This window comes from Marmota marmota, unplaced genomic scaffold (genome assembly GCF_001458135.2).
Source record: "Marmota marmota marmota unplaced genomic scaffold, marMar, whole genome shotgun sequence".
Taxonomy (NCBI): domain Eukaryota; kingdom Metazoa; phylum Chordata; class Mammalia; order Rodentia; family Sciuridae; genus Marmota; species Marmota marmota.
Genome location: NW_026000101.1, coordinates 15,815,207 through 15,829,360, shown reverse-complemented (window position 1 = coordinate 15,829,360; position 14,154 = coordinate 15,815,207). Strand labels below are relative to the sequence as shown.

Below are 14,154 nucleotides of genomic sequence, written 5' to 3'. Positions count from 1 at the left end.
TTTTTTTTTTTTTTTTTTTTTTTGAGAGAGAGAGAGAGAACTTTTTAATATTTATTTTTTAGTTTTCGGTGGACACAACATCTTTATTTTTATGTGGTCTGAGGATCGAACCCAGTGCCCCACGCATGCCAGGCGAGCGCGTTACCGCTTGAGCCACATCCCAGCCCCAAAAGGCTGCATTCTTGAGCCCCATGGTCACAGCCCCTACAGAAATGCACGGATTGGCATGTGATCATTCTTTTCACCTATAAGACAGAGCCCGGCAAAATCTGTTGCAGGACCTCTAAGTGTATCATGGAGGACTGTGGCCATTGCCTTGCAGGGCCTCCACTGGAAACCCATGTAAAAATTTCCTTCCATTCTGTCAGAAAAAGATATGGCTTCCCTTTTGACTCAGCTACCCCACTCCTCGGTTTATACCCAAATGACTTAAAATCAGCATACTACAGTGACTCAGTCATTTATCAATGTTTATAGCAGCTCAATTCACAATAGCTAAACTATGGAACCAAACCAGGTGCCCTTCAACAGATGAATGGATAAAGAAAATGTAGTACACATACATAATGAAATACTACTCAGACTTAAAGAAGAATGAAATTATGGCATTTGCAGGTAAATGGATGGAGCTAAAGAATATCATGCTAAGAGAAATAAGCCAAACCCAAAAAACCAAAGGCCAAATGTGGATGCTGATCTGTAATGGGGGGTGGGGATAGGGAAGAATGAAGAAAATTTGGATTATTCAGATGGGAGGGAGGGGAGGGTGTAGGTGTGGGGGTGGGAAGGACAGTGGAATGAGATGGACATTATATACATGTATAAATATACTACTGGTGTGACTCTGCACCTTGTACAGCCAGAGGAATGAGAAGTTGTGCTCCATTTGTGTACAATGTGTCAAGACACATTCTGCTGTCAGTATGACTAATCAGAACAAATTTAAAAGTAAAACATTAAAAAAATGGCTTCCTTTGAAGAATTGGCCTATTTCATTCAGTGGACAATAAGCACACAAATGATTGTGTTTCCCATCTTACTTTAGCCATCAGAAAGTTCAGGATCAAATTTGAGCTCAACTCTCGTAACCCCAGGGGCTTTTTTAGAGTTGGGTGCAGGGATAGGTGGGGGAACAGACAGAAAGGGGAGAAGCAGTGCATCATGGGGCCATGATTCCTGGGCAATACCATGGACCAACGAAACAGGCCAGCCCCAGACAGGCAGGTAACTGACTCCAAGGGTACAGTGACATTGCATGTACCTTAGCAACAGTCTCCTAGTCCCCCAACCATCCGAGTCTCTTTATAGCAATCAGAATAATCTACTAATCTCTATTGGATTAGATCCTGATTCCCTTAGTTTAAAATTTTGTGCAGCCTTCTTCCTCTCAAGACACCACCCAAGGCCCTGATCCTGACCCTTCACATTCATGCCCCACCTCGATAACTGTCCCACATACCACTTCCCACCTCTCAAGCCTACCAGCCCCATGGGACATCTTGTGGTTACTGGATCAAGGTCTTTGCAGCCTCAGGTCTTTGTGCAGGCTGTTCCCTCGGCCTGGGACACTGTTCCCAACACACTTTACCACCTTACCACTTTTGGCTTTCCTCAGAAACATGCTCTGGAACCCCCACCTAGCCAAGGTCCCACTCTCCATTCTCATCACTCTCTGATCCTCTCCTCAGAGCTCCATCACACTGTAACTATCAGTAATGACCACCTCCTTCCACCTAACTCTTCCTTTCCCCTCTGTTCCCCCACCTCCCCCACCACTGTGACTGGTGGTGTTGTGTTGATATCTGTGTGTTGATATCTGTCTCCATCACTCTCAGGTCAGTGCTGGGAACCATGTCTTTTTTCTTTCTTTTTTCTTTTTCTTTTCTTGCTGCCAATTCCCCAGGACTTAGCATAGTACTGGCATAAAGGAGGTCCTCAATGAATAGTTGCGAGAATCAATCAGGAGGTGTCTCTACCTGCAGGGACAGGGAGCTGACACCAGAGGCATGTCTACACTCACAGAAGGCAAGGAATGGAGAATGTGGCCATCTTACTGAGCATATCATTTGGGGCATGCTGTTGAATCTCTCCCTGCCTCAGTTTCCACATCTGCTACATGTCGGTAACAATTAAGATAAACTCGGCATTGCAGGGTAACTGTGAGTCAGGAACTGTGTCAGAGGTCCTTGGAGATCATTAGTGATCTTCAGTTACTCATCACACTCTGCCAGCCCCATACACCCCAAGCTGTGGCCCCTGTCGGCAGGACAGAGGTCTGTTTAATCACCTCCTTCTTCATGCTTCCCAGAGGGACTTGGTACTGAACTCGCAGGCAGAGGATGCAGGAAACTGTCTGCAGGCAGTGGGGCTGACAGCAGCCACCAATATCCAGACCTCTGGCCCTGGCATCTTTGCCTGAAACCGAAGCCCTGCTCTGTACACTGAAGGAGCTGGTGTTACCCACTGGCCCCCAAGACCTCGGAGCCTGCAGCTTTGCTGGTCAAAGTGGTGGCCCCTGCAGCCCTGGCTGATGCTCTCTGCCCACCCTAGTGAGGATTCCAGTGGGGGAAACAGCCTCTCAGTCCCTGAAGCTGCAGAGTCAAAGGTCTTCTCGTTTTGTTGCCTCCTCTTCCCTATTCCCTCCTCCCACACTGCATATATAACAAAGGATATATTCTACCTGCAAGCCTGCAATGACAGGAAGTTCACTACTTCACAAAGAAGCCTATTCCCTTGTTTGAAGGCTTGCACTATTAGAGTTCTCTTAGTCTATCTCCTTTCCTGCTCCTATCTCCAAGTCTTCCCTTCTTTAGATCAAAAAGCCCCAATTCCTCAATTCAGTTATCTCTCCTAGGAAAGAATTTTCAGTGCTTCTCATTTTATCTGCAAGCAAGGAACTCACTCTGAGCATAACCTGTGACAGGAAGAGCAGGGTGAAAAGAACAGACGAATAGGACTGTCACCACCCTAGACCTCTCCTTATCCCTCCAGAGACCACACTGATTTGAGTGGCAGCCCCGGCCCTTCTAATTCATGCTCAGCTCCCAGGATGAGTAGACTGAACCCCAAGATCCCAAGATCGTATCTCCAGGCAACTGCCCCCTCTAGGAATCAGTGGACAGCTTGGTTCTGGAGCCAGGCACCTGGCTTCCAATCTTAGCTCCACTTTACTGTGTGCCCTTAGCTAAGCCACTGCACTAACCTCACCTGACCTCAGCTGTTCTGACTGCACAATGGGATGGCAGGAGCTGTTGCAACTTGATAAGGAGTTGGGGCCACTGTGGTTCTCCTAAAAATAGGGCCAGGCACGTGGTAAGCGATGAATACACATTAATCACAGCAATCCCATGCAGGGACTAAAACAATGCATTTATGGCATCTTCTCTGGGAAATACCAAACGGTGGATGAGGCTGGTCCAATGGAAGAACCTAGAAGCCCTGGTGGCCCTGGAATGGGTGGCTTCCAAGGAGAACAAGGTCCCAATCATTGATGAGGGTGGGAAGGCATCAGTGGTGGCTGAGGGGTTCGTGGAGGCAAGGCTGAAGATAAGGAAAGGATCCCCATCACCAAGTGGGGCTGCTGGTCAAGGACTTGAGATCAAGGCCCTGGAGGAAATATTTCTCTTCTCTCTGCCCATCAACGAGTCTGAGATCATTGGCTTTTTCCTGGAGGAAAAGGTTTTTTAAGATCATGCCTGTACAGAAGCAGACTTGTGCTGGCCAGCAGGTGAGGTTCAAGGCATTTGTTGCTATCGGGGGCTACAATGGTCATATTGGCCTGGGAGTTAAGTGCTCCAAGGAGTTAGCCACTGTTGTCCAAGAGGCCATCATCCTGGCCAAGTTCTTCATTGTTCCTGTGCAAAGAGGAGACTGGGGGAACAAGACTGGCAGGCTCCACACTGTCCCTTGCAAGGTGACAGGACGCTGTGGTTCTGTGCTGGCGCACCTCATCCCTGCCCCCAGAGACAATGGCACTGTTTCGACCCCCGTGCCCAAGAAGCTGCTGCTGATGGCAGGTATTGATGACTGCTACACTCCTGCCAAGGACTGCACTGCCATCTTGGGCAATTTGGCCAAGGCCACCTTTGATGCCATCTCTAAGACATACAGCTACTTGACCCCCGATCTCTGCAAAGTGACTGTGTTCACCAAGCCTCCCTATCAGTAATTCGCTGACCATCTTGTGAAAACCCACACGGACTGGTTTGAGTGGCAGCCCCAGCCCTTCTAACTCATGCTCAGCTCCCAGAATGAGTAGACTGAACCCCAAGATCCCAAGATCATATCTCCAGGCAACTGCCCCCTCCAGGAATCAGTGGACAGCTTAGCTGTGCTATAGCCCAGTGCTACCAGCCCAGGTTCTCTGTACAGAGGACCCAGGCTCCAGCTGTGGCTTCACCATAAGGGTTTTATACAAGAAAAATAAAGTGCATGAAACATTTTTGTTTTAAATGCATTTATGAGCTTAGACAAGGAGCACATTGGTGCAGGCTAATGAGTCAATACAGACCTTTGAGGGCAGGCAGATAGGATTTAGAAACAAGCTGAAGGAATGTTCCACGCAGGGAAACAGTGAGCAGGAGCTTAGAGTGTGAACATTAAGAAAGTAATAACAGCTGCAGTTCCTGCCAGAGCACGGCAGAGTCACCCTGGTGCTCACAGCTCATGCACATGCACACACATGCCAGTCCCAGGAGAGGTGAGGCCATGGTCAGCAGTGCCCTCCAACACGGAGCAGCCCAGCCCATGTAGGGCAGTGAGGGCTCAGGCATGACCAGAGCCGAAGCTTCTATGGGCAAGCAAAGGGACATGAGGCAGTGAAGGGTCACCAGGGGGAGGGAGGTCTGGAGCTGGGTTTCAAGTGTGGGGGAAACCACCAGGGTCTCCTGTGTGGGGAGAGACTTCAGGAAGAAAGATCCAACTGTAGCATCAGGGACAGGATAAGAGGCCCCAGGGAAGGATGCTTCCAAGGCAGGTGGAACAGTCCAGGCCACAGACGGCCCTCTGGGGTTTGGGTCCCCTCTGCTTCTCCAGCCCATCGTCCCTGACTTCCTTTCACTGGGTGCACATTCTCCCATACTCTCACCTCCAGACCTTTGCCCCCACCATTCCTCTTTCCCGCCATTCCTCTGGCCTGGAATGCTCTCTCCAGCCAACTCTCTGCCGGCTCCGGCTGATCTGGATTCCACCCTCCCCTCAAGACACTAACCGCACTTCCTCCAGGAAGCCTTCTCCTCTTCCATCCTGGCCCCACCCCTCCGCTCCCTCTTCCATCTCCTCCTGGTAGGACCAGGACCCACCAGAGAGGAAAATGTGCTCCCTGGAGGGAACTGTGTCCGGAGCCTCATCTTTTTCCCCTTTTCTGACTCATGGTCAGTTTGAGGCCATTCCTGATGACCACACTCGGTCACGCTGGGAAAGGCAAACAAGCCCCTCTTAGGAACAGGAAGCCCACGGGAGTGGGCAATGCTAGAACCTGGCTTGGCCCACCAACCTGGAGAAATGCCACCGTTCAGAGGGCAAAGTGGCTCACGAGAGCAGGAGGCACTTCTGGTGGCTTTCTCTGTTACACAGGGAACAGGCTTCTCCCGGGTTAACCCCCTATGACCTTTGAACTTCCTAAGAGGTCAGCAGCACGTCCCCCTTCCCCAGCTGTCTCTGGCCCGATGGGAGGGAGGGCCCACGGCCCGTTCCATTTTGCACCGGTATTGATCTGTTGGCAGCAATGGGCTGGATAATTAGCCAGGAATTAGGGTTTCTATTACAGCCAGGAGGCTGCTCCAGCTGATTTATCACCTGAATAATTTACTGTGATTGAAAGGAAATTAAAATGAACTCCATTTGACAACTGTGAGCTTTTATGGGCTTTAGTGAAGGCTCAAAAGCCAGATTAATAGCCTGGTGTTGGTTAATAGTCTGCCGAGAGTAAATACGGCAGGCTGCGCTCAGCCGCCTTCCTGTGGTGGCCGGAGGAGGGACCTGCTCGGCCAGAGCCGGCGGGTGACCACGACAGCATCAGTGCAAGTTTTACTGAGACAGATTCCACTGCTGGACACACACACACACACACACACACACACACACCACACACATCTCCATCTCTCCCTCTCTCTCTCTCTACCAACAACTGCTTCACTCTCTCTTTTTTTCCCTCTTCTCCTCCAAGGTGAATTTTACTCACTGCACATGTAGGGAAAACAATTGCTTTTTCAATAACCATTTTGAAAAGGAAGCATTTCATTGCCCCAGGAGTTGGTTTCTGTTAACCCCTCAGCCAGGGCAAAGGGTTTACCAAGTTTCCCTATGAAAGCCTGAGCCTGGTCCACCCACCTAGGGCAGAACTCGGCGGGAAAAGCAGCAAGATAGCATGGAGGGCCCTGAGCACATGGCGGTGACAGGCAGGACCCCAGCCCGGCCTTGAACAGGAACAGTTCCTCCCAGCTGGTGGGGTGGGTGATTTGGCAGGATGAGACCTCTTCAAGCTAGTGCAAGTCTCTGGGGGTCCCAGAATAGCAAGTAGACTCTGGCTGCAGCAGGTCAGTCAGAGAACCATCCCTAGACACCCCCCAGGGGCATGGAGGCCCAAGGAACCATCTTACACAACATAAGGTCAGAAGATTCTGAGGTCAGAGTCCAACCCTGTGGCCTCAACAATCCTGAAAATGAGGTGAACAATCTGGGGAAAATTCTAATCTGTACCATGGGGCACACAAATCTTACCCAACCTGTTCAGCAGGGATTTAAATTGAAGATCCAATGAAAGACCTTGGAAGACTGAAGGCTCTCCTGCCTGTGTGAGGAAGGTCTCTGTAGCAAGGTATTGCTGCTGCTGCTCTATCCCTCACCAAAATCGTGATGACCTCAGCACAGATAAGGAAACCGAGGCTCAGAAAAAGAGTGATTTGCTCGACAGAGCAGAGCCAAGACTCAAATCATCTCCCCCAGTTCCATGGCTAGTAGGTACTCTTTCTTCTTTGCCACACTGCTCAATGAAGGTGACAGCAAGCCACCATCTAGGCCACTAGGCCACAGAGACACAGACTGAGACAGCTAGATCTGCTGGCAAATGGAAGAGGTGACCTGCCTCCAAGGGCAGCAGCTCAGGGCCCCCTTCTGGTGCCACTCCAGGCCCCACAAGGCAAGGCCTGTGGAGTGAGCAAGAGGGGGCTCAGGGAACCTGTACCCTTGACAAGCATCCCTTCCCCATCTGCAGCCCTTGCTCAAGCTGTCATTTGTCCAAAGCTACTGAGAATCGGGCACGAGGGTATGTCATTCATAGTCCAGTGCCTGTGTGTGAGGGCAGCCCCACGGCCTCACCTTCCATCTCTCCTCATTACAGCACATTACAGGGAGGTGAAGCAGATTAACTAGAAAACACTGAGTCAGTCATTATCCTGCCACCGGGTCTGCCCGCAGGCCCTGCCTCAAAGCCCGCACAGAGACAGGCCCGCAGATGTGCCTGTGCCATTCTGAAGGACACTGCTAGAAGTGAAGTCCTTCAGGTCCTGAAGTTTGTGCTTCAGGTCTCCTCCCTGTAATGTCCCCCATCTCAGCATGAACCCATCAGGCCTGTCCTCCAGGAACCCCACAAGGTGCCACCTCCACCACGCCATTGTCCTGGATGCTCCCAACTGAGGCGGCTTCTCCCTCTCTTTCAACACTTCAGGACCCACAGAACCTTCTTCCTTGTCCTGTGGCTTCTCAGTCCATGACACAGAAGCTGAGTCTAGGGCTCAGAAGCTCTGAGACCGGACAGAGCTGATGCCTGACTATCACCTCTGTCCCAACAGACCTCACGTAAGAAATGGGTGGTGTCAATGAACCCCTGTGCAAGTAGGTGAATGAGCACTGGGGTGGCTTCTGGGCTCCTCTGATTGCAGAGCCCTGCAGCCTCTGCCCAGTCCTCCTGGACACCCTAAGCTAAATGAAATAGGACACAGATTCTGGGTGTCCACGAGAATCATGGGAAAGGCAGAGGGAGACTCTGACACTCAATGTCTGCAGTTAGTAAATACGGGCCTCACTGAAGGGCCAGCAGCGGCATGCTGGAAGGTCAGGCTGTGCCGAGCTCTGGACCCTTGCCCTTGACCATGAACTTGCTTGGCAACTTCAGGAAGCTCTGTTCTCTCTCTGGATCTCTTAAAATAAGGGAGTTGAAAGCTTGCCTCCTTTGTCCCTGCTACCCCTAAAATTATGTGATCCTGTCAATGGTTAGAAGATCATTCTCTCCTGGACTCTGAAGGCAAAGGTGGTCTCATCTGGAAAGTTTTCCTGATAAAGTCCTCCCTCCCTCTCCTCCTGTGACAGGTGAAATGTGGTTTCCACCACCTCTCAGAATGGCTTGGAGCAATGGAGCGAGGCTGTCTGTGATGGAAGCAGATTCTTCTCCCTAAAGCCCAGGCTCTAGAGCATGGGGTCAGCTCTGTCCCCACACACGTCCATATCATTCCCAAGGGAGGCGTGGCTCGGCTTGCAGGAGAAAGGCTAACATCCTCACTGTAGTCTACAAGCCCAGCCCCTCTCTCCAATATCACCTGCTACCCTGTCCCCTGAGTCCCAGACACACTGCTCTCTTTCCATCTCCCACCCCTGCCATACTCCCTCTCACCTCAGGGCCTTTGCACTTACATTCACTCTGCCAGGCAGTTCCCCCCACCCCATATCTCTTCTCTTTGTTCTGCCCAAACGTCTCAAGATTCAGTGTAAGGGCATTTCCCACGGTGGCCTCCAGGCTGGCTTGGCCTCTGCTTTAGGCTCTTGGAAAACCTCAGATATCTCCTCAGCACCAAGCCCACCCACGGTCCATGGCCCTTTGAGTAATTCTCATGTTTTGTGATTCTCCTACAAGTCTGTAGGCTCTGAGAGGGCAGGCCCAGGCCTGTTTTGTTCCCTGATGGACCCCTAATGCCTGAATCTGTGCCTTGCACATAATAGACACTCATCGGTGTTTAAGTGAATTCATAAGGGTGGCCTTGAGCAAGCCGCTTTGCCTCTCTGAGCCTCAGTTTCCCCATCTGAAAACTAGGTGGCTAAATGGGCTATAAAAACTCTTGTAGGAACTGCCCAGAGGAAGCCAGAGTGTCATAAAATGGTAGCTCTGTAGGCCTTGCTCTCTCCTGGGTGCCCAAGATCTCTAGGACCTTGCTTCTCCATGGGACTTTGCACACATGGCCTGCCATGTTTTGAAGGGCTCCTTGGGAAAACTTCAGAAGCAGCATCCAATAGCATCTAGAGGAAGCGCAGCAAGACCAATGTCTACCCCCAGAACCAGCTAGGAAAGTTACTGCTAACAGGGTCTCCCTGACTAGGTCCACGGGGTCCACTAAAGGGGTCCTCTCAACAGCTGGAAGCAAGTCTGGGTTGCCCAGGCCTCAAGGAACCAGTCGAGATCCTGGCACAGACGGGGCATCAGGAAATATTGTCCTGAGTTGAATCTGGTCCTGCAGGGACCTTACTTAGGCCCTGAACGCCTCCTCTGCAGCCACAGGCAGTGACTGCCCTTCTGCCCAGGCACAGCGGGCTGCTGTCCAGTCAGGAAGTCCTCCTGCTTCCTTCCCTCTCCTCCAGTATCCAGGTGGGAGCTTGTCCAGTGAGAGACTCCTTCCCTTCCAGTCTCCTGGATTCCATCTCTAAAACATGACAGGTGACCTGACGAGAGGCTGGCAGTGGGGTCCTCTCTAGTACCTGCCCACCTGTGCTACTGACTGGAGAGCCCCCAGGCCCTAGGGTGGTTACATATTTTGACCATCACCATGATTGAAAGGATAAAGACCCAAGATTACCTCGACTGGCCCAGAAGGTCATCATACACTCCTATCCAAAGAGCCCTGGGAAAGGACACCCATCAGCAACAGCAGAGCAGCCAGACAAGTCATGTGCCCCTGGCTGGTCAGAGACACTGGCACCAGGGCAAGAAGCCTCAGAGCCCCAAACACGCCCCTCTGACCTCGTGGGGTGTTGTGACTGGCCAAGCTTGGCCAAAACAGTGAAAAGTGTACTCGCAGTAGAACCCACCGGGCTCTTCTCCACACCCTGCCAGATGCCTCTGCTTCTGGGAGAGTGATCTGCACTGCGGTGGCAGGGTTGGCCAGCTGAGCGAGGGGCATACCTGCTCGGGCTTGATGGGCTCCGTGGTGGTGAAGATGTCTGAGTAGTGCTGCCGCTCAAACACGCGGTCCAGGACCTCCAGCTGCTGCTGCGTGAACAGGTCTCCCCGCATCTGCTTCCGGAGGAAATCTCTGCCTGGAAGTGAGTGACCATTCGGCACCGGAGAGTCCTGAATACCTTGGATGGCACGAAAGAGGAAAGGTGAGTAGAGGTGACACAAGGTGCTAAAGGAAGACAGGTCAGACCCTGAGACTGGGAAAAGGGCCCAAGAGAGCCTCGAGCCCAGCTCCCTCCCTAACGAGAAAGGAGCCACCTGGTCCTCGGTCACCTGCTGGTGACCACAGAGCCAACCTCCCATAGGCACAAGCCAGGCACCATGCAAACCCCCTTTATATATATGTCACCCCATCTATCCACTCAGTGACCCCCAACGTATTTCTATGATTAGGCTGAGGCTTGAGTTTGACCCCTATGGGATCATGTGTTGGAAGCTTGGTCCTCAGTGTGATGGTACAGAAGAGGTGGGGCCTAATTGGGAGGGCCTCTCCCCTCTTTAGCTTCCCATCTGGTGATGTTATGTGATCTCTTCCCCTCAGATGTGTTCTCATCTATGGTACCATCTGCCATGAGGCCTTTACTAGAGCCAAGCCAATTGGCTTGGAACAATGTCCTTGAACTTCAAAAACTATAAGCTAAATAAAACTCTTTTCTTTATAAAGTTACCCATCCTCAGGTATTTCATTATGTGCTAACAAAAAATGGACTCATCCACTAAATTATTATTTTCTCCATTTTGGGGATGGATGCTACTGAAATGACAAGAAAATCAAGACCTAGAGAGATCAAATGAGATTTTGCCTGAGGATTAGAGCTCAGGTTTGCTTAGTGGCTTAGACACCAGATGCTAATGTCTCTCCTATACTGAAGACCCTCCTTGGAGTTGACGTCCTCACCCTGAGCTGCGAAGGCTGTAGAGAAATGGGCAATCATACAATTCTGGTGGGGGTGGTCGCACACCTGTGCTAGACAATTTGACAAAAGCTATCAAAATCACAAGTACATGTTCCCTTTGATGGAGTGGCTGCACTTCTGAGAATTTATATTATAGCTAGACTTACATATATAACAAGTGATACATGTACAGGGTTCTTGGAACAAAAAACTTGGAGCAATAAACCAAACTTTATTGACAAGAGATTGGTTAAAGAAGCTGTGGCATACCTGCATAAAGAAAAAGGGTACAGAAGCCGAGATGAATAAGAACTCCCTCTAGGAACTGGTACAGAAAGATCTTTAATGTACTTTGCTATGTAACAAATAAGCAAAGCAAAGCACAGCACGGTGTGTAAAATACACAATGTTTATGTAAAAAGGAAAAACATATTACTTCATATCATATTTATATTATTAATATATACTTATGCTATATTGTCTAATTTTCTATTATACAAAATATGATATTTTATGAAAAATATTTATAAAATAAAAGATACAGATATGAATGATGCGGAAGAAACATATATAGTGGTTATCCATTCAGAGGTTGGAACTGAGTGGTCGGAGGAGGTGGAGTGGAGAGAGAGTTCACAGCTGCTTTTTTACTTGAATTTGTAAATCTGGATTGCCTAAAATGTAATTTTTAAAAGTACATGTTTAAATTCTCTGGGTCCTGTTGTGTTAGCTGTTCACACTGCAAGTCTCTGGTGATTATGCTTACATTTCAAAGAAAATATTATAAGTTATCAATTAAAAAGCAAATGGTTCATTAAAACAATAAAAAGTCACCAAAAAAAATAATAATAACCTAACATTACATTTCAAAGCCCTAGAAAAAGAAGAACAAATCAACACCCAAAGAAGTAGAAGACAGGAAATAATTAAAATCAGAGCTGAAATCAATGAAATTGAAACAACCACAAAAAAAAATTTTCAAAAAATCAATGAAACAAAAAGTTGGTTCTTTGAAAAAATAAATAAAATTGATAAACCTTTAGCCAAGCTAACAAAGAGAAAGAGAGAGAAAACTCAAATTACTAAAATTTGTGATAAAAAAGGAAATATCACAATGGATGCTACTGAAATACAAATGATAATCAGAAACTATTTTGAATATTTATACTCTAATAGAAAAATCTCAAAGACATCCACAGATTTCCAGAGACATATGACCTACCCAAATGGAATCGGGACATAGAAAATTTAAACAGATCAATTTCAAGTAATAAAATTGAAGATGCCATCAAAAGCCTACCAAGAAAGAAAAGTCCAGTGGGCTGGGGTTGTGGCTCAGTGGTACAGCACTCGCCTAGCACATGCGAGGCCCTGGGTTCGATCCTCAGCACCACATAAAAATAAATAAATAAAATAAAAAAGGCACTGTGCCCATCTATACCTAAAAAACATAAATAAATATTTAAGAAAGAAAGAAAGAAAAGTCCTGGACCAAAGTTGCCAAGTCATGTCCCTTGTATTCAATAAGATCTAGTAACAAAGTTTAAAACTGCTGTGAGCCTAAAAGTTACCATCTACCTGTTTTAGTCTACAGAAATAATTATTTTACATTTTTTAAAAAATGGGATGAAATATCTTTTGTGAATCTTGGACTTGACCTGTTCACAATGAAAGCAAGCAGGGAGGGCAAAGGTGCCCTGCAAGGACGTGGCCTCAGGGGGCCACATCATCCCCTTGGGCTCTCTGGGACCATGCTGCCCCTGCAGAGCTGACCAGAGGGCTATGGAAACGCAGGCCCAGAGGCAGGGCATCCACCCCCACTGGTGGGAAGCTGCAGGGGCACCAGCATGGCTCGGCTGCTACTGAAAGGTGCCCTTCCGCAGGCCTTGTCCAGCCCTCCCCTGCCAGCACAGTGCTGCCCTCTGCTTCCTCCAGCCTCTCAAATCCCCACCAGGTGGGGGATAAGGCCAAACCAAGGCAGCAGGATGTCACTCCACTCTGGCCCAGGCTCAGCCAGAACCTGGTGCTTCTTCCCCTGCCCATTTGCAGTGCAGGGTCTGACATTTGAACAAAGACACCATTTTGGGGTGTTCCTATGCATACTGGCCTTTCTATGCATACTGACCCTCTACAGAAGGGTCTTCAGAAGTGGCTCACAAACCCCCTGAGAACACAGATCCCATATGGATTTTTTTTTTTCAGTATTGGGAATTAAACCCAGAGCCTCAGGCACACAGGTGAGTGCTCTGCTACTGAGCCGTTTCCCCAGCCTCCCACATCCATTTGGACCCAAGAGGATGTCATAGGCTGGGCCACAGCCTGAATGACCAAATACCCCAACATGTGGGCCAAGGGAGAAGCTGGTCTCTCTGATCAAAATCCCCAACATAAACCTAGGCCTCTTCTGGCAGCCTGTGACGCTGGTCTTCTGCAAGACTGGCGCCTGCTCCAGCCACAGGATACCATCTCCAGAGTCCTTCTTCCATCATGGCCCATCCCCATGAGGACCACTCCCCCACAATTTCACCAAGATTAGCAGGATGTGGGAGCTCCAGCCCAGGCTGTCTGGCCAGAAGTATTCTTCTGTTGGTCAGCACTCAACAAATGGCCCTATTCTCAAAGTCCTATGCACCTATGTGTACACATATGTGCACATGTACGTACACACACACACACACACACACACATACACAGGAAGATGGACCAGCCTGCTTCTACACAGCTACTGCTCCACCCAGTCATCCTGGCCCCAGTTACTTCTGCCACAGTCTGACCTCAACGTCAGTCCCCAGAGCCCTGCTGACTTTCTCTCCGCCAGAGCCCACATGTGTTTTTAAGAGACTTTTTCCCTGTCCACCTACTTCAATTAACCTCTCAGCCTGCACCCTGCCAGCCAGACCCCAAACTCCTAACGCAGCCTCCTTCCTGTCAACTTGCTACCCAACTGCCACCAAGGCCTCACTCTGCTCCAGGTGGGCCAGGCCCCACTCCTGCCTCCCACTCGTCCTTCCCCACCAGATCTGCCAAACCTGCCTCTGGAGGGAGGCCTCTCCCAGCAGGCCAGGCTCCGTCTCTCTCCAGTGGCTTCATAGGCTG

General features: G+C 49.5%; 1 protein-coding gene across 4 annotated transcripts in view; it reads right to left on the bottom strand.

Annotated features, from left to right (window-relative positions):
- Pax5 (paired box 5) overlaps positions 1 to 14,154 on the bottom strand; it is a 193,244-nt gene that overhangs the window by 120,232 nt on the left and 58,858 nt on the right. For all 4 annotated transcript variants that reach the window (XM_048783361.1, XM_048783364.1, XM_048783362.1 and 1 more), the window contains one exon: positions 10,109 to 10,284. In XM_048783361.1, coding sequence (XP_048639318.1) covers positions 10,109 to 10,284 — 176 coding nt within the window. The remainder of the gene's footprint in view (positions 1 to 10,108; positions 10,285 to 14,154) is intronic.